The 23,089-nt window shown below is 45.8% G+C and overlaps 1 protein-coding gene across 9 annotated transcripts in view; it reads left to right on the plus strand.

Annotated features, from left to right (window-relative positions):
• The window catches only part of LOC106584500 (protein MON2 homolog), a 62,092-nt gene extending 40,412 nt beyond the window's left edge, over positions 1-21,680 (plus strand). For 3 of the 9 annotated variants that reach the window (XM_014169876.2, XM_014169877.2, XM_014169881.2), the window contains 16 exons: positions 2,503-2,613; positions 3,023-3,198; positions 3,681-3,843; positions 4,418-4,711; positions 4,972-5,170; positions 5,408-6,057; positions 6,853-6,996; positions 8,200-8,217; positions 9,032-9,160; positions 10,139-10,329; positions 10,511-10,571; positions 10,675-10,798; positions 11,206-11,413; positions 13,384-13,419; positions 14,224-14,306; positions 20,922-21,680. In XM_014169876.2, coding sequence (XP_014025351.1) covers positions 2,503-2,613; positions 3,023-3,198; positions 3,681-3,843; positions 4,418-4,711; positions 4,972-5,170; positions 5,408-6,057; positions 6,853-6,996; positions 8,200-8,217; positions 9,032-9,160; positions 10,139-10,329; positions 10,511-10,571; positions 10,675-10,798; positions 11,206-11,413; positions 13,384-13,419; positions 14,224-14,306; positions 20,922-21,085 — 2,751 coding nt within the window. In that variant the 3' untranslated portion in view covers positions 21,086-21,680. The remainder of the gene's footprint in view (positions 1-2,502; positions 2,614-3,022; positions 3,199-3,680; positions 3,844-4,417; positions 4,712-4,971; positions 5,171-5,407; positions 6,058-6,852; positions 6,997-8,199; positions 8,218-9,031; positions 9,161-10,138; positions 10,330-10,510; positions 10,572-10,674; positions 10,799-11,205; positions 11,414-13,383; positions 13,420-14,223; positions 14,307-20,921) is intronic. The other 6 variants (XM_014169879.2, XM_014169883.2, XM_014169882.2 and 3 more) reach the window with 3 other exon arrangements.
• The last annotated feature ends 1,409 nt before the right edge of the window (positions 21,681-23,089 follow it).

Below are 23,089 nucleotides of genomic sequence, written 5' to 3' on the forward strand. Positions count from 1 at the left end.
GAGGCAGGGAGGTAGCAGCGGTGAGGCAGGGAGGTAGCAGCGGTGAGGCAGGGAGGGAGCAGCGGTGAGGCAGGGAGGGAGCAGCGGTGAGGCAGGGAGGTAGCAGCGGTGAGGCAGGGAGGGAGCAGCGGTGAGGCAGGGAGGTAGCAGCGGTGAGGCAGGGAGGTAGCAGCGGTGAGGCAGGGAGGGAGCAGCGGTGAGGCAGGGAGGGAGCAGCGGTGAGGCAGGGAGGGAGCAGCGGTGAGGCAGGGAGGGAGCAGCGGTGAGGCAGGGAGGGAGCAGCGGTGAGGCAGGGAGGGAGCAGCGGTGAGGCAGGGAGGGAGCAGCGGTGAGGCAGGGAGGGAGCAGCGGTGAGGCAGGGAGGTAGCAGCGGTGAGGCAGGGAGGGAGCAGCGGTGAGGCAGGGAGGGAGCAGCGGTGAGGCAGGGAGGGAGCAGCGGTGAGGCAGGGAGGGAGCAGCGGTGAGGCAGGGAGGGAGCAGCGGTGAGGCAGGGAGGGAGCAGCGGTGAGGCAGGGAGGGAGCAGCGGTGAGGCAGGGAGGGAGCAGCGGTGAGGCAGGGAGGGAGCAGCGGTGAGGCAGGGAGGGAGCAGCGGTGAGGCAGGGAGGTAGCAGCGGTGAGGCAGGGAGGGAGCAGCGGTGAGGCAGGGAGGGAGCAGCGGTGAGGCAGGGAGGGAGCAGCGGTGAGGCAGGGAGGGAGCAGCGGTGAGGCAGGGAGGGAGCAGCGGTGAGGCAGGGAGGGAGCAGCGGTGAGGCAGGGAGGGAGCAGCGGTGAGGCAGGGAGGGAGCAGCGGTGAGGCAGGGAGGGAGCAGCGGTGAGGCAGGGAGGGAGCAGCGGTGAGGCAGGGAGGGAGCAGCGGTGAGGCAGGGAGGGAGCAGCGGTGAGGCAGGGAGGGAGCAGCGGTGAGGCAGGGAGGGAGCAGCGGTGAGGCAGGGAGGGAGCAGCGGTGAGGCAGGGAGGGAGCAGCGGTGAGGCAGGGAGGGAGCAGCGGTGAGGCAGGGAGGGAGCAGCGGTGAGGCAGGGAGGTAGCAGCGGTGAGGCAGGGAGGTAGCAGCGGTGAGGCAGGGAGGGAGCAGCGGTGACTTCTCTTCTGCCTTATGCACCATGTTGTTACTCCTATGACCAGAGAAAGTGAAATATTCCTCGATATTAAAAAAGACACAAGCCGCTAATAATAGCAATTAAAGTTTATCAAAACATGCATTTTATGGCCTATAAAAGTGTTGAACAAAGTGTTGACAGTGCTGAATAACAACTTAAACAGGAACTTACTCATAAAACAGCTCTTTGCTGTATTCATTGAGTCTCTCTCGTCATGGTTTTGAAATCTCACATGATCAACTTTGCTGTGTGTTACGATCTATGGCTCCAGGAAACTATGCAGACAGTGATCTGAGTTATCTGATTGGCCAGCAGTAGGCCTATAGGTACACTAGCTTTGCTCTCTTGGGCAGCTGGGTAAACTGAGTTCTACCTTCAGACTCGTGAAATGGTTCAAAATGGTAACACGTTGCCTTCCCAGGACACTAGAGCTACTGAATCAAGTGCACCTACCGTCAACAGCGCGAAACAATAACAAAAAAACAAAGGAACTCAAGGCTTTATCAATGTTTGGTGATTGATTAGGAATGCCTTGGAGATGGACCGGTTGGTGACCGCTGCTATACAGACATCTGAATATATACATCAGCTGTAATGATATGCCAGCCTTTATTGACAAGTAACATACTTGTTTCATGTTGGGCAACGTGTAGCTAACAGACACTTGTGGGGTGTAAAGGTTGGTGCTAATATGGCGTCTTAATCACTGTTGGTGTAGCTGTCCAGGGGAATAGTGTAATGAGCAACAATGCAACTCGTTGAAAGCCAGCTGATCTCGCCACAGCGCTCATGATTATGTGTCTGTCAAATGGAATGACATTATTTCATTCATCACAGGCATAGTGTTTTAACCACCGGGTGGACATACTGTTTGAACAGCCCCTGACCCAGATCCCTTTCGCTCTCTCTCTACCCCCCCTCCTCTCTTTCTCCCTCTCCGTGCTCGTGTGATGTCTGATCTCCCTCTCCGTGCTCGTGTGATGTCTGATCTCCCTCTCCGTGCTCGTGTGATGTCTGATCTCCCTCTCCGTGCTCGTGTGATGTCTGATCTCCCTCTCCATGCTCGTGTGATGTCTGATCTCCCTCTCCGTGCTCGTGTGATGTCTGATCTCCCTCTCCATGCTCGTGTGATGTCTGATCTCCCTCTCCATGCTCGTGTGATGTCTGATCTCCCTCTCCGTGCTCGTGTGATGTCTGATCTCCCTCTCCGTGCTCGTGTGATGTCTGATCTCCCTCTCCGTGCTCGTGTGATGTCTGATCTCCCTCTCCATGCTCGTGTGATGTCTGATCTCCCTCTCCATGCTCGTGTGATGTCTGATCTCCCTCTCCATGCTCGTGTGATGTCTGATCTCCCTCTCCGTGCTCGTGTGTGTGTGTACCCTACCCTCTGTTCCCTGCTGCAGGTCTGCCAGCACCCCAATGCCAGAATGAGAGAGTGGGGGGCTGAGGCTGTGACCTCCCTCATCAAAGCTGGCCTGGCCTACAAACACAACCCCCCTCTGGCACAGAACCAGGTACTACTACCCAATCTCTCTCATCTTCACCCAGTAACCCAAACACAGGGAATGCTGGAACATTTCCTGTCTAGAAGTTGGAAGACTGTTACAATGTGTTAAGATGACTAGCTATTAGTCCGCTTCACCATGCCAACCCACCCACACATAGTTGGCATGTTTAGATCTTAAGGCCACTCCCTGCCCTCTTTCTTTCTCTCTGTCCCCATCTCTCTCTTTCGCTCTGTCAATTCCTTTTTAATTTATTGGCATGGGAAACATGTTTACATTGCCAACGCAAGTGAAATAGATAATAAACGGTAAACATTGCAAAGTTTCAAAGGAATGGAGAAATTTAAATAGACGTAATTATGGATTGTATTTAGAATGGTGTTTGTTCTTCACTGGTTGCCATCTGTCCCTCCGTCAGAGGCTGCAGCTCCTGTTGTTGAACCCGCTGAAGGAGCTTTCCAACGTGCTCCATGCAGACATCCGTCAGAAGCAGCTGGAGAGCGTGCTGCAGATCCTCCAGAGCCAAGGGGACAGTCTGGGGCCCGGCTGGCCCTTAGTGCTAGGCGTAATAGGGGCCATCCGCAACGACCAGGGGTGAGGGAGGGATGAAAGGATAAATGGGAAGAGGGGTAACGTTGAAGCGGTGCGGAGATAATGTGCTTCTTTACTATTTTAGCAGTAGTAACACTTAAAGCGGTAAAATGTTACTTTTTGGGCGACCCGACCAAATGTGAGTTATAGATCTGTCATTCTCATTGAAAGCAAGTCTAAGAAGCTGTAGATCGGTTCTACATGCGTTATTGCTATGTTTCCCGTTCTTAAGTTTTGTTTGTGCGTCTTAATTTTTTTGTACATCTTCAAACAGCTGAAAATAAGATACTTTGTGTTCTTAAGAAGATATTTCACAGCTGTTTAGATTGTACAATGATTCTCTGCACTATGCATTGCTTGTTTTGTGTCACAAAATGAAATGAGGCAAACTATTTTATTTATTTTAGCAGCCAGGAAATGGCAGAGCGATTTCTGCGTAGTGCACCTTTAATTGATCTCTCCTGCTGTATTTCTTCCTGTCCCAGAGAGTCATTGATCCGAACAGCCTTCCAGTGCCTGCAGTTGGTGGTGACTGACTTCCTCCCCACCATGCCTTGCACGTGCCTCCAGATCGTAGTGGATGTAGCTGGCAGCTTCGGCCTCCAAAACCAGGAGCTCAACATCAGCCTCACCTCCATAGGACTCCTGGTGAGACTGAACACACCATGACTAACACTAACCCTAACTCAACATCAGCCTCACCTCCATAGGACTCCTGGTGAGACTGAACACACCATGACTAACACTAACCCTAACTCAACATCAGCCCTCCCCTCTATAGGACTCCTGGTGAGACTGAACACACCATGACTAACACTAACCCTAACTCAACATCAGCCTCCCCTCTATAGGACTCCTGGTGAGACTGAACACACCATGACTAACACTAACCCTAACTCAACATCAGCCTCCCCTCTATAGGACTCCTGGTGAGACTGAACACACCATGACTAACACTAACCCTAACTCAACATCAGCCTCCCCTCTATAGGACTCCTGGTGAGACTGAACACACCATGACTAACACTAACCCTAACTCAACATCAGCCTCCCCTCTATAGGACTCCTGGTACGACCGCAGTATGTGGCATATATTGTTTTATATCCTGTATTGAGTTTGTTGATACTGTTATAATTACTGTTGCATTACTAGTATTTCAACAATGATTTTTGAAAGTGACTGTCTGTGCTAGTGATTTCTGTCAACCTCTCTCCCCCACAGTGGAACATCTCCGACTACTTCTTCCAGAGGGGCGAGGCCATCACCCAGGAGCTAGAGAGGGAGGAGGCCGCGCTGCAGAAGCAGGCTCAGGAGAAGGGTGAGCCCCTGAACAGGCCCTTCCACCCGGCCCCTCCGTTCGACTGCCTGTGGCTGTGTCTGTACGCCAAGCTGGGCCAGCTGTGTGTGGACCCCCGGCCCGCCGTCAGGAAGAGCGCCGGTCAGACCATGTTCTCCACCATCGCTGCCCACGGCACCCTACTGCAGCAGTCCACCTGGCACATCGTCGTCTGGAAGGTACCGTCTAGTCACTAACAGTAATCACATGAATGATACATGGCTATAGACTCCTATCACATACTGGAAGCTATTCAAATGTTCAGTCACTGGCCGTCGTCTATCAAGGAAACACGCGGTCAAATAGGATTGTACGTTTGGGATCTGTCAATTTGAACCTGATCATACGTGATTAAGTCCTGCTGCTAATACTTGAAACCACCCAGTATGATTTTAACAAGCTTATTGGTCATCTTCCCTCTGGTGGTCCATAAAACCAGGTTCTGTTCCACCTGCTGGACTGTGTGAGGAAGTCTTCCACTACGGCCGATAAGGAAAAGATTGAGTCGGGGGGCGGGAACATCCTCATCCACCACTCACGGGACACGGCTGAGAAACAGTGGGCGGAGACCTGGGTGCTGACGCTGGCAGGGGTGGCTCGTATCTTCAACACCAGGAGATACCTGCTGCAGCAGCTAGGTGTGTGTGTGTGTGTGTGTGTGTGTGTGTCCCTGTCTGTGTGTGGTCACGTGTTTTTATTTCAAGCTTTTTTCATCTCTTATGTCTACACTCATTGACAGGAGGAGGAAGATTAGTGATTTATGGACAGTGCTCCTCCTCCTCATTGCCCTGTCCCCACGCATATGCAAAATACTAATTTAATGAATAGGCCCCAATATTTGCCTCTTCTTACCTGGTTCTGTGTCCACTCCACAGGTGACTTCTTCAAGGCGTGGGAGGTTCTGTTGGACCACATCCAGTCTGCTGCCCTCAGTAAGAACAGCGAGGTCTCCCTGGCCGCGCTCAAGTCCTTCCAGGAGATCCTCCAGATCGCCACACCCGTCAAGGACTCCGCCATGCCCACCGACGCTCTGGCTGCCATGGGTGTTCCCCCCATCCTCATCGACCCCCTCAGTGCCCCGGGCCCCGGCAGACCCCTGCTGCGCTCCGACTCGATGCTGGAGAGACTGACGAGCTACAACGGCGCCGAACTCCAGGCCCCTCCCCCAGGGGAGGAATCGGCACTGGAGGATGCGGCGCTGTGGTGGTCGGCGTGGAACACCTGGTACCGGACGGGCACAGACAGCACGAGGCCCCCTAGTGGCGGGACGGGGACAGACAGACCCTCCTTCGTCCCCAGCCAGCCCTTCCTGACAGCGTTAGTCCAGATCGTCCCTGCCCTCTACCAGCACATAAAGACTGTCTTCAGCATGGAGGACCTGAGGAAACTGGGAGTGATCCTCCACGGGGCCGTGTCCATACCCATCAGCAGTGACGCCTCGCCCTTCATCCTGCCCTCCTACACCGAGGCTGTCCTCACCAGCCTGCAGGAGGCCGTGCTCACAGCGCTCGATGTGCTGCAGAAGGTGGGTGGGCCACAGCACAAATATTATAACATTTTTAAAGTGTTTTGCAAAATCAGCCAAAACCAATCGACACACACACACACACACACACACACACACACACACACACACACACTGTTAAATGCTCTCAAAGTTCCCTTTTTATTAGATGGACAAGGTTGCTATTCCTTTGTTGTCATCTGTTATGGAAACTAGCACATTTATTTAAAGGGTCACTGTTCCTTTTCTCCTGATCTTCTAATGGAACAGTATGTGACTGTAGTATAACCTTGTTTAACCTGATCTTCTAATGGAACAGTATGTGACTGTAGTATAACCTTGTTTAACCTGATCTTCTAATGGAACAGTATGTGACTGTAGTATAACCTTGTTTAACCTGATCTTCTAATGGAACAGTATGTGACTGTAGTATAACCTTGTTTAACCTGATCTTCTAATGGAACAGTATGTGACTGTAGTATAACCTTGTTTAACCTGATCTTCTAATGGAACAGTATGTGACTGTAGTATAACCTTGTTTAACCTGATCTTCTAATGGAACAGTATGTGACTGTAGTATAACCTTGTTTAACCTGATCTTCTAATGGAACAGTATGTGACTGTAGTATAACCTTGTTTAACCTGATGGGAGTCAGTAGTGAGTGAGGTTCCCTGGTTCTAGTGAGTGAGGTTCCCTGGTTCTAGTGAGTGAGGTTCCCTGGTTCTAGTGAGTGAGGTTCCCTGGTTCTAGTGAGTGAGGTTCCCTGGTTCTAGTGAGGGCAGTAGTGAGTGAGGTTACTGTCTCTTTGTCTGCAGGCCATCTGTGTGGGCCCAGAGAACCTGCAGGTCATGTACCCAGCCATCTTTGAACAGCTGCTCCTCTTCGTTGAGTTCTCCTGCAAACCCCCCCAGTACGGCAAGATGGAAACCAAACATGTGGCCAACGCTAAATACAACCAGGTAACGAATCACAATCTCTCTCTCTGCCGTTGTCTTTCTCTGACGCTTGTGCGCAAGTCTTTCGCTCTCGCACGCTCGTCTCGATACCTCAGATATTTTCCATTGATGGAATGTTGAAACATTTTCTATCCCAGTCGTCCGTTTCTGTCCAGACTTTCTGAACATGGTCATCCCCCCCGTCTCGTGACATTAATTAAGCCCCTCCCCTTTATTTTGTCTGGTCCTCATTTGCCCCGCCCCCATTGTTCTAATCAAAAGACACACAGCTAGGTCTTTTAAACCGCATCAGCAGCCATAAACTATCCCTCTTCTTTCTCTCTCTCATTCCCACCAGCCCCTCAGGCTGGCAGCACGCTTGTCCCTCAGGCTGGCAGCACGCTAGTCCCTCAGGCTGGCAGCACGCTAGTCCCTCAGGCTGGCAGCACGCTAGTCCCTCAGGCTGGCAGCACGCTAGTCCCTCAGGCTGGCAGCACGCTAGCCCCTCAGGCTGGCAGCACGCTAGCCCCTCAGGCTGGCAGCACGCTAGCCCCTCAGGCTGGCAGCACGCTAGCCCCTCAGGCTGGCAGCACGCTAGCCCCAGGTGACATTTTTCCGGCTTTCGGCAGGTATCAGACCAAGTTCATAATTCTTCCCTTTTCTCAGAATGAAGGACAAGTGAGATTCACTTAACTCGTACAACCCTTTTTTTTAAGTAGGCTATTGGATGATACCTGCTTTGTTCACACTGAGTTCAGAACAGAAGGGAATCTTTAAAACAAAGCTAGGATCTCATCTCAGTGTTATCCTCACTTGTTTGTATTCTCACACTTACAAAAGAAAAGCTGTCAAACGGTCTGGTCTTTGATGAAATCATCTGGTGTAGCAGCTGCTGTGCCTATCAGGGGAGATGCAGTATGTTGTATTGATGAGTGGTTTTGATTTCATGGTGGTGGCTGAATCAGCTATGCTAATTAACGCCATTGCTACTCTCACCAGTAAAAGCTCCAAGTCTGTCTGTCACTTGACCTGTCAGTCATTCATACTGTCAGTCAGTTTGTTGTTCAGTCAAACCGTTAAGAAACATGATTGCCACTGTCAGTCAATTGGTCAGTGGCGACAAGTTGGTATAACACCAGGCTCCAGCAAACAAGTTAACTCCAACCTTCTTCTCGTTGTTCTGTTTTTGTGTTGTACTATCCATCTACTCACTGGATCAACCTTTAGATCCAGCTGTTTGCACCGGTGAGTTCCACCTCCCCCCTTCAGCCCCCTTTAGTACTGTATTGTACTGTACTCAGCTGTGTATTACTGCTCAATGGTCCCATCACTACTACAGTAGATGAGGCATTTCACCCACCGCATGCATGGTAAGACGTTGTCTACATCATCACTCACTCCATGTTACCTACCTACCCCTATCTGTTCTGTCCGTCACTAACCAGTCCCTCCAGGATTTCGCTTGGAATTTTTGTGAAATTTGCAGGCCCAAATTCTTGATTTTGTTGCTGCAATTCGGACATTTTGCATGGCGATATGCAATGATTTTTTGGTCCGATTCGTCGCAACAATTCTGTCAACGAGTTTGTTGACGTGTGAGTTGATTGAACCATATTATGCGGTAAATGTCCGGTGAATTGTTGAAATTGCGAGCCCTCTTTGTGTTCTGTGGTCATGGATCAGTTCTATGTGATAATATTGCGATGGTTTGAATGTTTTATGCGGAAATAGTGTGACGATTGGTCAAATCTTCAAGCCCTCAAATAATATGCTGGGAATTGTTGATTTTGCTAAAAGAAAATGATCACGGAATCCTGAAGAGGCTGACTAACCAGTGGATATGCCTCTCTCTGAATCTACTACCTACCTGTCAAGTCCCATCCTCCTATCACTTATCTTACTGACTGTTTTAGTGTCGTGCTGTCCATATTTGCACATGTACAGTATTTCTACTACAAGTTATATGGTGATTTGCTCCTCTTAGTATTTGAATGGAGGGATGTTTTCAGCTTTAGTTAACCCCCCCTCTCTCTTTCTTTCTCTCTCTCTCTCTGTACAGGCAGAATGGGTTGCCTTAAACTACGTGCCCTTTGCTGAGAGGTCCCTGGAGGTGGTGGTGGACCTCTACCACAAAACAGCCTGTCACAAAGCTGTCATCAACGAGAAAGTCCTACAGAACATCATCAAGGTGCTGTCTCCAACATCACCAAGACATGTTATTTTGTTTCGAAGTGTTCATGTAAAAGGAGTTGCTCGGAAACTGGAACTCCTAGTTCTGGTTGTGAAACTACTACTCCATAATTTAACATGTCAACGCCATTTGAAAAATCTTTCATATCTCCCATTAGTCTATCATACTCCAGTGACTAGTGTTTCTGTCATGAACAAGCTGCTCTTTGTCGTGGGAAGAAACATCTCAAAGCTGTTAGGTGTTCCTCTATTGTTTCCTGTGGGTCAATGACATACCAAGTTGTTTCTCAACAAGCCCTGGTCTGGTGTGTGTGGGACGATCTGACTCCCATTATCTTCTTAAAGCAACTCCCAGGACTTCTACTCTGCTACGAACTCAGAGTTTTTCTATGGATGGGTTCAAACCAACCCTCCTCTCCTGAGAACAGAGGTCATAGCCATAAAATCCTAACCTTTGGGAGGCCAGCTGTGTATGGAACGAGGGAGCCGTTTTGTTTCTCTTCCGTTGCTTATTCCTTCCATGGTTTTGAGACTAAAATGCATAGACATCGATGGCTCAAGACATCATTGTTTAGATGTGTCTGTGATTGATGTTATACCTGCAGGTCTCTGCATCATTAGTGAGTCACACACACAAGACCATCAGGAATACTTGTTTTCCCTCCTGCACTAGCAGATCGAGCACCAGGCACGTCCACACGTTGAAGACTCCCATTGTGTTTCCAACGCCGCTTCCCCTCTCATTACAGAGAATATGCTACACATTATCTCAATCACACTACATCTAAATATGAACCTTTGTGATCTTAATTTCCCCGTTACCCTCTCTCCTTTCTCACATAGATCCTGAGGAAGTAGCCTGGAAGTCGAGCCTAGGTGTTAGCTAATCCACTAGCAGACCTGTCAACCAGGCTGGTCCATACATTGAAGACTCCCATTCTGTTCCAACCCCACTCTTTTTTTCCTTCCTCCATAGACCCTGCGGATGCCCCTGGGCCTGAAGTATGGGTGTCCGTCAGAGAGCACGTGGAAGCTAGCTGTGTCATCCCTGCTCAAGGTGCTGTCCACTGGGCTGCCCGTGGCCCGTCAGCACGCCTCCTCTGGGATGTTTGACACTATGTGGCCAGAGCTGGCCAACGCCTTCGAAGACTTCCTTTTCACCAAAAGGTAGGCACACCCTTTCTCAGACAGTTCATAAAAAATATGAGGAGCGATTTCTACACATTGCACCTTAAAATGTAATGTTATTCTGGGAAACAGGCATTGATTCAGTATTTACAATGGATGGAGGAATGGGTCTTGATTAGCCATAAAGCAATAGCTCATTAATTGCGTTTCTGTTTTACAGCACACCTCCAGACAATATGTCCATCCAGGAGTTCCAGAAGAATGAAGCCATTGACGTTGAGGTAAAGACCTGACTGACTGACCACACTTTAACCAGTCTTTGAATTGTATTACTGCCTTTATTCCTGCCAATCTCTGAGGTCTGTGTGTGTCCTCTCTCTGTAGGTGGTGCAGTTGATCAGCACAGAGATCTTGCCGTTTGCCATCTTCATCCCCAAAGACTTTGTTGGCCAGATTATGGCCATGCTTAATAAAGGATCCATTCACTCACAGTCCTCCTCATTCACAGGTAAGGAAAGAACACCAACTCTTATTCCAGTCCCGTTTGCTTTTCCCCTAACGATATGTTAACATAGGCCTTACACTTCTGTTGGTCAACATTTTGGATTTTCCTTTTATTAATGAATCTATAATATATAATGTTGGTTAAGGGCTTGTAAGTAAGCCTTTCACGGAAAGGTCTACACCTGTTGTATTCGGCGCATGTGACAAATTAAATTTGATTTGATTAAAACCGCAGAAAAAAAGATGTATTTTCTAGCATCACCTCTGAAACCAAATGTTTTTTGTACGTTTCTCATTCTAGTTATTTAGTAGATGCTCTTATATCACAGTGACTTACAATAAGGGCATTCAAATAGGTATGACAACCACATATCACAATCTTTGCAAATACAACCATATTTCCCTCCACAGAGGCAGAGGTAGACGTGCGGATGCGGGAGGAGTTCTCCAAAGTGTGTTTTGAGACGCTGCTCCAGTTCTCTTTCAGTAACAAGGTGTCCACGCCCCAGGAAGGCTACATCTCCCGCATGGCCCTCTCCGTGCTCCTCAAGAGGTCCCAAGACGTGTTGAGGCGCTACGTGGACGATGAGAGGCTGAGTGGACGCTGCCCACTGCCCAGGTGAGTCTACTTACATCACTAAAATGATTTCTAGAACAGGGATGGTGAGACCACGACCCCTGTAGTAGACGCACCAAAAACCAGCATATTCAGCACTTTTATGCACCTTTTTACACAATTTGCATTCAACTTTAACAAGAGAGTGCTTACACTGGTAAGTACTTCAGCTGAGAACTGGCATCAGTTTCTCCATATTCCTCTAGTCTCGCTCATCATTTTACTTCCCCCTAGTCTCTCTCGTCCTTTCTCTTCCCCCCTTTCTCTTTCATTCTCTTGGTATTCATACAGTGCCTTTCGGAAAGTATTCAGACCCCTTGACTTTTTCCACATTTTGTTAGGTTACAGCCTTAATCTAAAATGGATTAAATAGTTTTCCCCCCCTCATCAATCTACACACACTACCCCATAATGACAAAGCAAAAACTTTTTTTTTTAATGTTTGCTAATTTATTGAAGAGTTAATTTATAAAAAACATTTAATCACATTACATAAGTATTCAAACCCTTTATTCAGTACTTTGTTGAAGCACCTTTGGCAGCAATTACAGCCTCGGGTATTCTTGGGTATGACACTACAGGCTTGGCACACCTGTATTTGGGGATTTTCTCCCATTCTTCTCTGGAGATCCTCTCAAGCTCTGTCAGGTTGGATGGGGAGCTTCGCTGCACAGCTATTTTCAGGTCTCTCCAGAGATGTTCGATCGGGTTCAAGTCCAGCCTCTTGCTGGGATCACGCAAGGACATCCAGAGACTTGCCCCAAAGCCACTCCTGTATTGTCTTGGCTGTGTGCATAGGGTCGTTGTCCTATTGGAAGGTGAATCTTCACCCCAGTCTGAGGTCCTGAGCGCTCTGGAGCAGGTTTATATCAAGGATCTCTCTGTACTTTGCTCTGTTGATCTTTGACCGATTCCTGACTAGTCTCACAGTCCCTGCTGCTGAAAAACATCCCCACAGCATGATGCTGCCACCACCATGCTTCACCGTAGGGATGATGCCAGGTTCCCTCCAGACGTGATGCTTGGAATTCAGGCCAAAGAGTTTAATCTTGGTTTTCTCAGACCAGGGAATCTTGTTTCTCATGGTCTGAGAGTTAGGTGCCTTTTGGCAAACTCCAAGCAGGCTGTCATGTGCCTTTTATTGAGGAGTGGCTTCCGTCTGGCTACTCTACCATAAAGTGCTGCAGAGATGGTTGTCCTTCTGGAAGGTTCTCCCATCTCCACAGAGGAGCTCTGTCAGAGTGACCATCAGGTTCTTAGTCCTCCCTGACCAAGGCCCTTCTCCCTCGATTGCTCAGTTTGGCCGGGCGGCCAGCTCTAGAAAGAGGGGGTTCCAAACTTCTTCAATTTAAGAATGATGGAGGCCACTGTGTTCTTGAGGACCTTCAATGCTGCAGAATTTTTTTTGGTACCCTACCCCAGATCTGTGCCTTGACACAATCCTGTCTCGGAGCTCTACAGACAATTCCTTCAACCTCATGGCTTGGTTTTTGCTCTGACATACTCTGTCAACTGTGGGAGCTTATATAGACAGGTGTGCCTTTCCAAATCATGTCCAATCAATTTAATTTACCACAAGTTGTAGAAACATCTCAAGGAGGGTTAATGGAAACAGGATGCACTTGAGCTCAATTTCAATTCTCATAACAAAGGGTCTGAATACTTATGTAAATAGTATTTTTTTTTTTTTATAAAACATTTTATGCATTTGCAAAAATTTCTAAACCTGTTTTTGCTTTGACATTATGAGGTATTGTGGGCAGATTGCTGAGTTTTTTTTTATTAAATGTTTTATCCATTTTAGAATAAGGTTGTAACGCAACAAAATGTGGAAAACGTCAAGCGGTCTGAATACTTTCCAAAGGCACTGTATGGGGTAGATTCCCTGGTAGGTGTACTGTCATCCTAGAATGTGTTCTGTGTTTGTTTACCATGGCGGCATAGTGTAACAGTCTTTTCACTGTCTTCCATAGTGGACAGAGGATGAAGCTTGATTGCCAACTTCTCAGGTTAATAGCATAATTACATTTGCATCCTTCAGATACACACCTTTTTTCAAACTGCTCCTGTTCCTTTTCTATGTGTTTTTTTTCTCTATTACCTGAGCGAATTCCACACTGACTCATACAAATTATATACAGTGAGTATACATACCATTAGGAATACCTGCTCTTTCCATGACATAGACTGACCAGGTGAATCCAGGTGAAAGCTATGATCGCTTATTGATGTCAATCCACTTCAGTCAGTGTAAATGAAGGGGAGGATACAGGTTACGTTTTTAATACTTGAGACATGGATTGTGTGCCATTGAGGGTGAATGGGCAAGACCAAATATTTAAGTGCCTTTGAAGGGTGTATGGTAGTAGGTGCCAGGCGCACCGGTTTGTGTCAAGAACTGGAACACTGCCTGGTTTTTCACGCTCAACAGTTTCCCATGTGTATCAAGAATGGTCCACCACCCAAAGGACATCCAGCCAACTTGACACAACTGGGGGAAGCATTGGAGTCAACATGGGCCAGCATTCCTGTGGAACGCTTTCGACACCTTGTAGAGTCCATGCCCCGACGAATTGAGGCTGTGGGCAAAAGGGGAGGGTGTAACTCAATATTAGGAAGGTATTCGGTATACTCAGTGTATATATTCATGCCTCCAGCTGCAAAAAGGGGTTTTCATAAAAAATGTTTTACCTATGATTTGTTTGAAGATTTGAAGGTTGGTACTCATTGTATGTCCCCTTGTTTGTTTCTTTTTTTATGCACTACATGAATATCTAAGTATAATTATTCCATTCCTTTTATTTTATTTAAAGGCAACAAGTGACGGAAATCATCTTTGTCTTAAAAGCGATCAGCACTTTGATGGACTCACTTAAAAAGACCCAGCCAGAAAACGGTGAGTAGAAATAAACTACTTAGGAAACACACTGACACTTATTTTACTATGTCAAGCTAGGTTTCCAGCCAATAGGCGACAGATTTTCATGCGAATATTCCAAAATCTGCATAAAAACATATGCACATTTTCCCCCAACTTGTTCATATCAAATTTTATTTGTCACATGCTTCGTTAACAACAGGTGTAGACTAACAGTGACATGCTTACTTACAGGCCCTTCCCAACAATGCAGGGAGAAAGAAAATATGGAAATAGAAAAATAAAACACGTAATAATAAATCCACAGTGATTAACTATAAATTGGCTATATACATGGGTTACCAGTACCAAGTCGATGTGCAGTGGTACAATGTGACTGAGGTAGATATGCACATAACTAGGAATAAAGTGACTAGGCAACATGATGGATAATAAACAGTAGCGGCAGCGTGTGATGAGTCAAAAAAAGTTAGTGAAAAAATGGTAACTATTTGGTTAACTATTTAACTAAATACTACTTTTTGAGGATCTGAGGGCCAAATCATTTGCCTCCTGAGGGTGAACGGGTGTTATTGTGCCCTCTTTACAATTGTGTTGGTGGGTATAGACCATGATAGATCCTTAAGCCATTAGCATGCTTCAGTTCGGCTGGCCCCTAGCCAAACTTGGCTAACCGAACCGAATGAGTGTGTTTGCATGCTTCCTTAAACCTCTTATGGACAGGCGTTCCGCTCGTCAATATCCAATGGTAGCGCCTGGCGCGAAATACGAAAAACCTTAAAAATGCTATAATTTCAATTTCTCAAACATATGACTATTTTACACCATTTGAAAGATAAGACTCTCCTTTATCTAACCAGATTGTCCGATTTCAAAAAGGCTTTACAGCAAAATCAAAACATTAGATTATGTCAGGAGAGTACCCAGCCAGAAATAATCACACACCCATTTTTCAAGCTAGCATATATGTCACAAAAAACAAAACCACAGCTAAATGCAGTACTAACCTTTGATGATCTTCATCAGATGACACTCCTAGGACATTATGTTATACAATACATGCATGTTTTGTTCAATCAAGTTCATATTTATATCAAAAACCAGCTTTTTACATTAGCATGTGATGTTCAGAACTAGCATACCCACCGAAAACTTCCGGTGAATTTACTAAATTACTCACGATAAACGTTGACAAAAAACATAACAATTATTTTAAGAATTATAGATACAGAACTCCTTTATGCAATCGCGGTGTCCGATTTTAAAATAGCTTTTCGGTGAAAGCACATTTTGCAATATTCTGAGTACATAGCTCGGCCATCACGGCTAGCTATTTTGACACCCACCAAGTTTGGCACTCACCAAACTCAGATTTACTATAAGAAAAATTGGATTACCTTTGCTGTTCTTCGTCAGACTTCTACTTCAACAACCAATGTTGTTTTGGTTCCAAATAATCCATAGTTATATCCAAATAGCTCCGTTTTGTTCGTGCGTTCAAGTCACTATCCGAAGGGTGACGCGCCGGCGCGTTTCGTGACAAAAAAAATCTAAATATTCCATTACCGTACTTCGAAGCATGTCAAAAGCTGTTTAAAATCAATTTTTATGCGATTTTTCTCGTAAAATAGCGATAATATTCCAACCGGGAGACGTTGTATCCGTTCAAACACTGAAAGAAAAACATGGAGTCGTCACATGCACGCGCACACCAGTGTCATTGTTCTCAGAAGGACCACTCTCCAAAACCCCTGCTGTTTTTCACCCAGACTGCAGAGCTATTATTCCACGTTCTGGCGCCTTCCTAGAGCCAATGGAAGCCTTAGAAAATGTCACGTTACAGCAGAGATCCTGTATTTTTGATAAAGAGGCTATAGAAGGATAAGAAATGGTCAGACAGGGCACTTCCCATATAGAATCTTCTCAGGTTTTGGCCTGCCATATGAGTTCTGTTATACTCACAGACACCATTCAAACAGTTTTAGAAACTTTAGAGTCTTTTCTATCCACATCTACTAATTATATGCATATTCTAGTTACTGGGCAGGAGTAGTAACCAGATTAAATCGGGTACGTTTTTTATCCGGCCGTGAAAATACTGCCCCCTATCCCAAACAGGTTAAAAGACCTTCGGTTGAAAAACAAGACAAAAGCGGCAATAGTATTGTTTGTCCATTTTGAGACCCCGTACTCAGAATTAATCTAAGATGGCTCAAGAAATCTGTCATTACAACTACCTAAAAAAGATGTTTGGTGCAGTATTTTTCAATTAAAACATTTGCATGAAACGAGTAGTCTCTCTTTGAATGACAACAAAGACTTTGATCAACAGTATGGATTCTTCACTAATCATCGACGATGGGGCGTAGACTTCGGCTTGTCTCCAGAAAAAATGTGTGCTCGAACAGCCGAAAAACCCCTTACCGAAGTTCAAAACGAACGAAAAAACATCACAAAATGTCGTCATAATATACAGTGCATTTGGAAATAATTCAGACCCCTTCCCTTTTTCCACATTGTTACGTTACAGACTTATTCTAAAATGGATTAAATAAATGTTTTTCCTCATCAACCAACACACAATACCCCATAATGACAAAGCGGAAAACATGTTTTTAGAAATTTTTGCAAATGTATAAAAAAAAACATAAACATAAATATTCAGACCCTTTGCTATGAGACTCAAAAATTTTGCTCAGGTGCATCCTGTTTCCATTGATCATCCTATATATTTATATATATTTATATTTATACAACTTGATTGAAGTCCACTTGTGGTAAATTCAATTGATTGGACATGATTTGGAAAGGCACACACCAGTCTATATAAGCTCCCACAGTTGACAGTGCATGTCAGGGCAAAAACCAAGCCATGAGGTCAAAGGAATTGTCCGTAGAGCTCCGAGACAGGATTGTGTCGAGACACAGATCTGGGGAAGGGTACCAAGACATGTCTGCAGCATTGAAGGTCCCCAAGAACACAGTGGCCTCCATCATTCTTAAATGGGAGAAGTTTGGAACCACCAAGACTTTTCCTAGAGCTGGCCGCCTGGCCAAATTGAGCAATCGGGAGAGAAGGGCCTTGGTCAGGGAGGTGACCAAGAACCCAATGGTCACTCTGACAGAGCACCAGTGTTCCTCTGTGGAGATGGGAGAACCTTCCAGAAGGACAACCATCTCTGCAGCACCACCAAAAAGGCACTCTTCAGTAAAAGGCACATGACAGCCCGCTTGGAGTTTTCCAAAAGGCACGTAAAGGACTCTCAAACCATGAGAAACAAGATTCTCTGGTCTGATGAAACCAAGATTGAACTCTTTGGCCTGAATGCCAAGCATCACATCTGGAGGAAACCTGGCATCATCCCTACGGTGAAGCATGGTGGTGGCAGCATCATGCTGTGGGAATGTTTTTCAGCAGCAGGGACTGGGAGACTAGTCAGGATCGAGGGAAAGATGAACGAAGCAAAGTACAGAGAGATCCTTGACGAAAACCTGCTCCAGAGCGCTCAGGATTTGACTGGGGCCAAGGTTCACCTTCCAATAGGACAATGACCCTAAGCACACAGCCAAGACAATGCAGGAGTGGCTTCGAGACAAGTCTCAATGTCCTTGAGTGGCCCAGTCATAGCCCGGACTTGAACCAGATCAAACATCTCTGGAGAGACCTGAAATAGCTGTGCAGCTGTAAGGATGTAACGTAACAAAATTTGGAAAAGGGAAGGAGTCTGAATAATTTCTGAATGCACTATATGCACGAACTCTACCGAACTGTTTTGGCTGGGAAGTATGCGGACGCCTTTAGTGATTTGTACACTGAGAAACTTGAAGCTCTCGGCCCGTTCTACTACAGCCTGTCGACGTGAATGGGTGCGTGCTCAGCCCTCCGTTTCCTGTAGTCCACAATCGGCTCCTTTGCCTTGTTGAGGGAGAGGTTGATGTCCTGACCTCTTTCTTCCCTGTAGGCTGTCTCATCGTTGTCAGTGATCAGGCCTAACATTGTTGTGTCGTCAGCAACTTAATGATGGTGTTGAAGTCGTGCACAGCCACGCAGTACGGGGGGGGGGGGACTAAGCATGCACCCCTGCGGGGCCCCCGTGTCGGCCTGTCAAGAAGTCCAGGATCCAGTTGCAGTGGGAGGTGTTCAGTCTAGCTTAGTGATGAGCTTGAAGGGCACTATGGTCTTGAAGGCTGAGCTGTAGTCGATGAACAGCATTGTCACATAGGTGTTCCTCTTGTCCATTTGGGAGAGAGCAGTGAGTGCAATAGAGATTGTCATCTGTGGAACTATTGGAGTGGGCCCAGGGTTTCTGGGATGATGGTGTTGTGAGCAATAACTAGCCTTTCAAAGCATTTAATGACTACAGATGAGTGCTATGGGGCAATAGTCATTTAGACTGGTTATCTTGCTGTTCTTGGGCACAGGGACTATGGTGGTCTGATTGAAACATGTAGGTATTAGACTGGTTCAGGGAGAGGTTGGAAATGTCAGTGAAGAAAGTTTCCAGCTGGTCAGCGCATGCTCCGAGTACTCGTCCTGGTAATCCGGCTGGGTTTCCCTTTGTAATCCTTGATAGTTTGCAAGCCCTACCACATTCGACAAGCGCCAAGAGCCGGTGTAGTAGGATTCGATCTTAGTCCTGTGTTGACGCTTTGCCTGTTTGATGGCTCGTCGGAGGACGTAGCAGGATTTCTTATAAGCGTCTGGATTAGTGTGCCGCTCCTTGAAAGTGTCAGCTCTCGCCTGCAGCTCAGTGCAGATGTTACCAATAATCCATAGCTTCTGGTTGGGATATGTACCTACGGTCACTGTGGGGACGACGTCGTCAATGCACTTATTAATGAAGCCGGTGACTGATGTGGTAAACTCCTCAATGCCTTCGGATGAATCCCGGAACATATTCCAGTCGATGCTAGCGAAACAGTTCTGTAGTTTAGCATTCGCTTCATCGGACCACTTCCGTCCTGGGCGCATCACTGGTACTTCCTGTTTGAGTTTTTGCATGTTAGCTTTGTATGCGTTTCTGTGTGTAGAGTAAAGGTGATTTGGAGTAAAAGATGTCACCTGTGCCTCTAGTTGCGCAGGTGACATGCTGGATCAGCATTTTCTTGTTTGCTTATGGCCCTATACAGCACGTTGACTGCGGTCTTAGTGCCAGTATCGGTTTGTGGTAGTAAATAGACAGCTACAAAAAATAGTAAATAGTATGGTCTACAGTTTATCATGAGGTATTCTCATGAGTCTCAAGACTTCCTTAATATTAGAGATTGCGCACTAGCTGCTGTTAAGACACCCCTGCCCCTTGAGCTTTCTCGATGCTGCCGTTCTGTCTTGCTGATGCATAGAAAGCCCAGCTAGATGTATATTGTCCTTGTTCAACCACAACTCTGAGAAACATAGGATATTACAGTTCTTATGTTGCTGATCAAATTCTGTGCGTGATGACGTAATGCACATAAAAACACTTTTGCAGTTAAATTCCCATGTACCGAATAAAGAATACAAGTTAAATGGGTTTCCATCACATTTTCAACTCTACTGATGGTTTTGTAAAAATGAAATTGTTATATAGGGAATGTGCCCACTCTGGTCTTGGCGCATGTACGCTAGCCAACAGCTGGCAGATACAGTGTGGGTAGGTTTGCCTACATGATGAGATTATTATGGACAAAAGAGGGAGATTATTTTTATTTTTCAAACAGTAGCCAAGCATCGATCATCTTGTCACCAGAGTACGACCCTCAATATTTATTGGAAAGGAGCATCAAGCTCATCATCGTGCACTTTTACCACCCGTTGAAGTTCATCATACCTTATTTAATCTGTAGCCTAATAAACTGCATTCTTTCCTGAGTCATAGTCGGAGGACCACACAAGATGTCATTGCGTGACTCCCAAGTTTACTTTCGATATGATGGTTATTATATAAATATTTGCAGATAAAGATGTTTCCACCACCATTTTTTCACATAATTAATTTTAGAGACACATAAAGATCCCGCCTTGTCTAGCGTATTTAGTTTTGTCGACATTTGGAAAGTTTGCCTGTCGTGAAATGTTTTATCTGAAATGTACTTTAATCACATAATACGGTTGGATGGAAACCTGGTTTCAGTCATTATTAATTTGTGTCACAGTACAATGGGAATGTTTGCAAATGCAATTTATATCTGAAGAGAGATTTGCATGTACCCTGTTAGGTCAATTTACAATGTTTGATTTTTGGAATCAGAGGCAAAAGTAAGGCATTCAAAGTGCCCTTGAGGTTGTTTATAACCTCATTTTATCCAGACAAAAAGTCATTTATATTTCCCTCTGGCTTTCCATAAAAATAATGATTTATTTAATTGCTTTCTCTCTCACATCTGTCTCTGTGGCTCTCTCCTTTTCCTCTCCCTTCCACTCCTCTGCGTCTTCTTCCCTTTCCTCTTCTCCTCTGCCATCCTCTCCGTTCCACTCCTCCCGTCTTCTCCTCTGCTCTCCTTCTCTTCTCTCTCCTTCTCTTCTCACTCCTCTGTCCACCTTCCTCTCCTTTGCCCTCCTTCCTCTCCTTTCCTATCCCCACATTGCATCTCTTCTGCCTTTCTCTTTCCCCACCGCATTCCATGCCATCCCATGGTGTGTGTGTCCTTCAGTGGATGGGACCACGTGGGCCCAGGTCATTGCACTGTACCCTACCCTGGTGGAGTGCATCACCTGCTCCTCCTCTGAGGTCAGCTCAGCGCTGAAGGAGGCCATGGGGCCCTTCAAAGACTTTATGCAGCCCCCTGTCTCCAGAGTACAAAACGGAGAGTCCTGACTGTTCCAACCCCTTTTTATAATGAAGGAATTCATAATGAATGTGTCCTCCTGAGACCCAAACACACACTTCTTCACACAAGTGGATGGACGGATAGATGGACGGACTATTTTACTTCATATGAGCCCATCTAACAGACAGTAACCAGTGGCAACTGAGCTCCCCCGGGCGACTGCTCGGTCCACAACGACAACTCTGACCTGCTACACACGACATCATCAATGTATGCTTCTAATACACGCTGGTTGATACCACCTCCCATTCTCATTCTGACTGGCTGGACTTGTGTATTAACTGCTACAGTAAAACAATTGCAGTGTTTTTTTCTTTTGGGTTTTATTTTGATTTCTTGAATAGAGTCGATGTACAGTGTGTGGTTAGTGTTGATGTAATTAAGAAAAAACAAAGTATTGGGGCTATATGGACCTTTTTAAAAAGATTGAGGGGTAAGATGAGATTACCTTTTGTGAAGTTTTTAACATCTAGGATTTTATTCCAAATCTTACTGTAACATTCCATTTCATCTTTTAGCTGACCTGAGAACGGTACTTGTCAGTATAAAATAAATGGGAGAGTTCTACAAACAATGAAATGATTTCTGTGTGTGCCTCGGTGATGTCCTGTCCTTAACCCTGTAATTGACTTGTATGTCGCTCTGTGTCATTTTCTTAAGCATCTGAGATTGTGGCAGAGCTTGCTGACTTGAGTTTAGAAAATGCATTTCCCACAATCCTAAACAACTAACCTGAATGGCATTTCCCGAAAGATTATATCAGAGGAATTCTGATGAATGGGTGAGTGTCATGGCCATAAAATGAGGACTTAGAATACTAGAAGGTCAGGGAGATGGTCAACCATGGTTTGCCAGTGTTGTGATAAGATATTGTGTAAAATATATCAGCACTGTATGTTTGTTAGCTAGCTAGTCAGACAGTTTTAGAGGAATGAATCCATAATTAGAAATATCAACTGCCCAATATGCCTACATTCCATTCAAACAATGCAGTCAATCTACAGCCATACACTGGCTCAAATCAGTTGGTGATAGAACTTAGACAAGTTGTAAATGCAACAAGTACTGATATTGTATCAGATAACACAACGCTTTCCAAGAAAGACCATCAAATGTTAAGATTTTTGTGGTTTACTATATTTTAGAATCTATTTACAGAAAATGTGTATACAACCTGTATAAACTGTATTTATAGTTATATGACTATATTTTAGGTTGACAATAATTCTATTAGACACATTTCTGATATTACTTTTATTTTCCTGCATAAGTAAAATCAGGATTGTGCCTCTACTGCCATTCATTCCAATGAGACTGGTTTGGATTTCTCCCTAACCAATATGGCTGCCATTTTCAGTCCTTTCTGGAATTTTGAGGGTTTATGAAAAATACCCTCTAGTAATTTAATAGTATAATGTTATGTATAAAACTGCACATTTTCTCTTTGCCCCAAGCCAAAAACAATAAGATATCCCTTCTGGGATGTAGCCATATTATCGTGCAACGCAAGAATTATATTTGGTTGCGACCATGTACCTTCTTCACGGTAACAGTCGCGCAAGAAGGCTTGTGAAGTCTTCCATTCTTGCGACAAACTGGAGCTTGAGGTTAGGTCATATGAGGGAAACGACCGCAGGTTGTCTGGTGCACAGGGGAAAGGGGAGGAGTAGACTGGGGGAGGTCTTGGGCGGGGTTTCCCCTCATATTTCAACTCTGCCCATGACACGACAGTCTGCTCACTGTGCTCAGGAGATCGGATGAACAGAACCAGCCCCAGGAGCGTGGAACCGTACGTATCAGGTCGGAATTATAGAAAAATGTATTCGTTATAATTGGCAGTTTTGTGATTTCTGCTATTTCACTGTGTTTCTATCGGCATTTGACCATGTACTGGCTGAGGTAGTAGTTTGTGCTGTTGGTTGGGTTATGACATTTCCCGCTATGGAGATGACTGCGCAAGCTACTGCCTTGCCAGTGCTGGTATTCCACTT

This window comes from Salmo salar, chromosome ssa23 (genome assembly GCF_905237065.1).
Source record: "Salmo salar chromosome ssa23, Ssal_v3.1, whole genome shotgun sequence".
Taxonomy (NCBI): domain Eukaryota; kingdom Metazoa; phylum Chordata; class Actinopteri; order Salmoniformes; family Salmonidae; genus Salmo; species Salmo salar.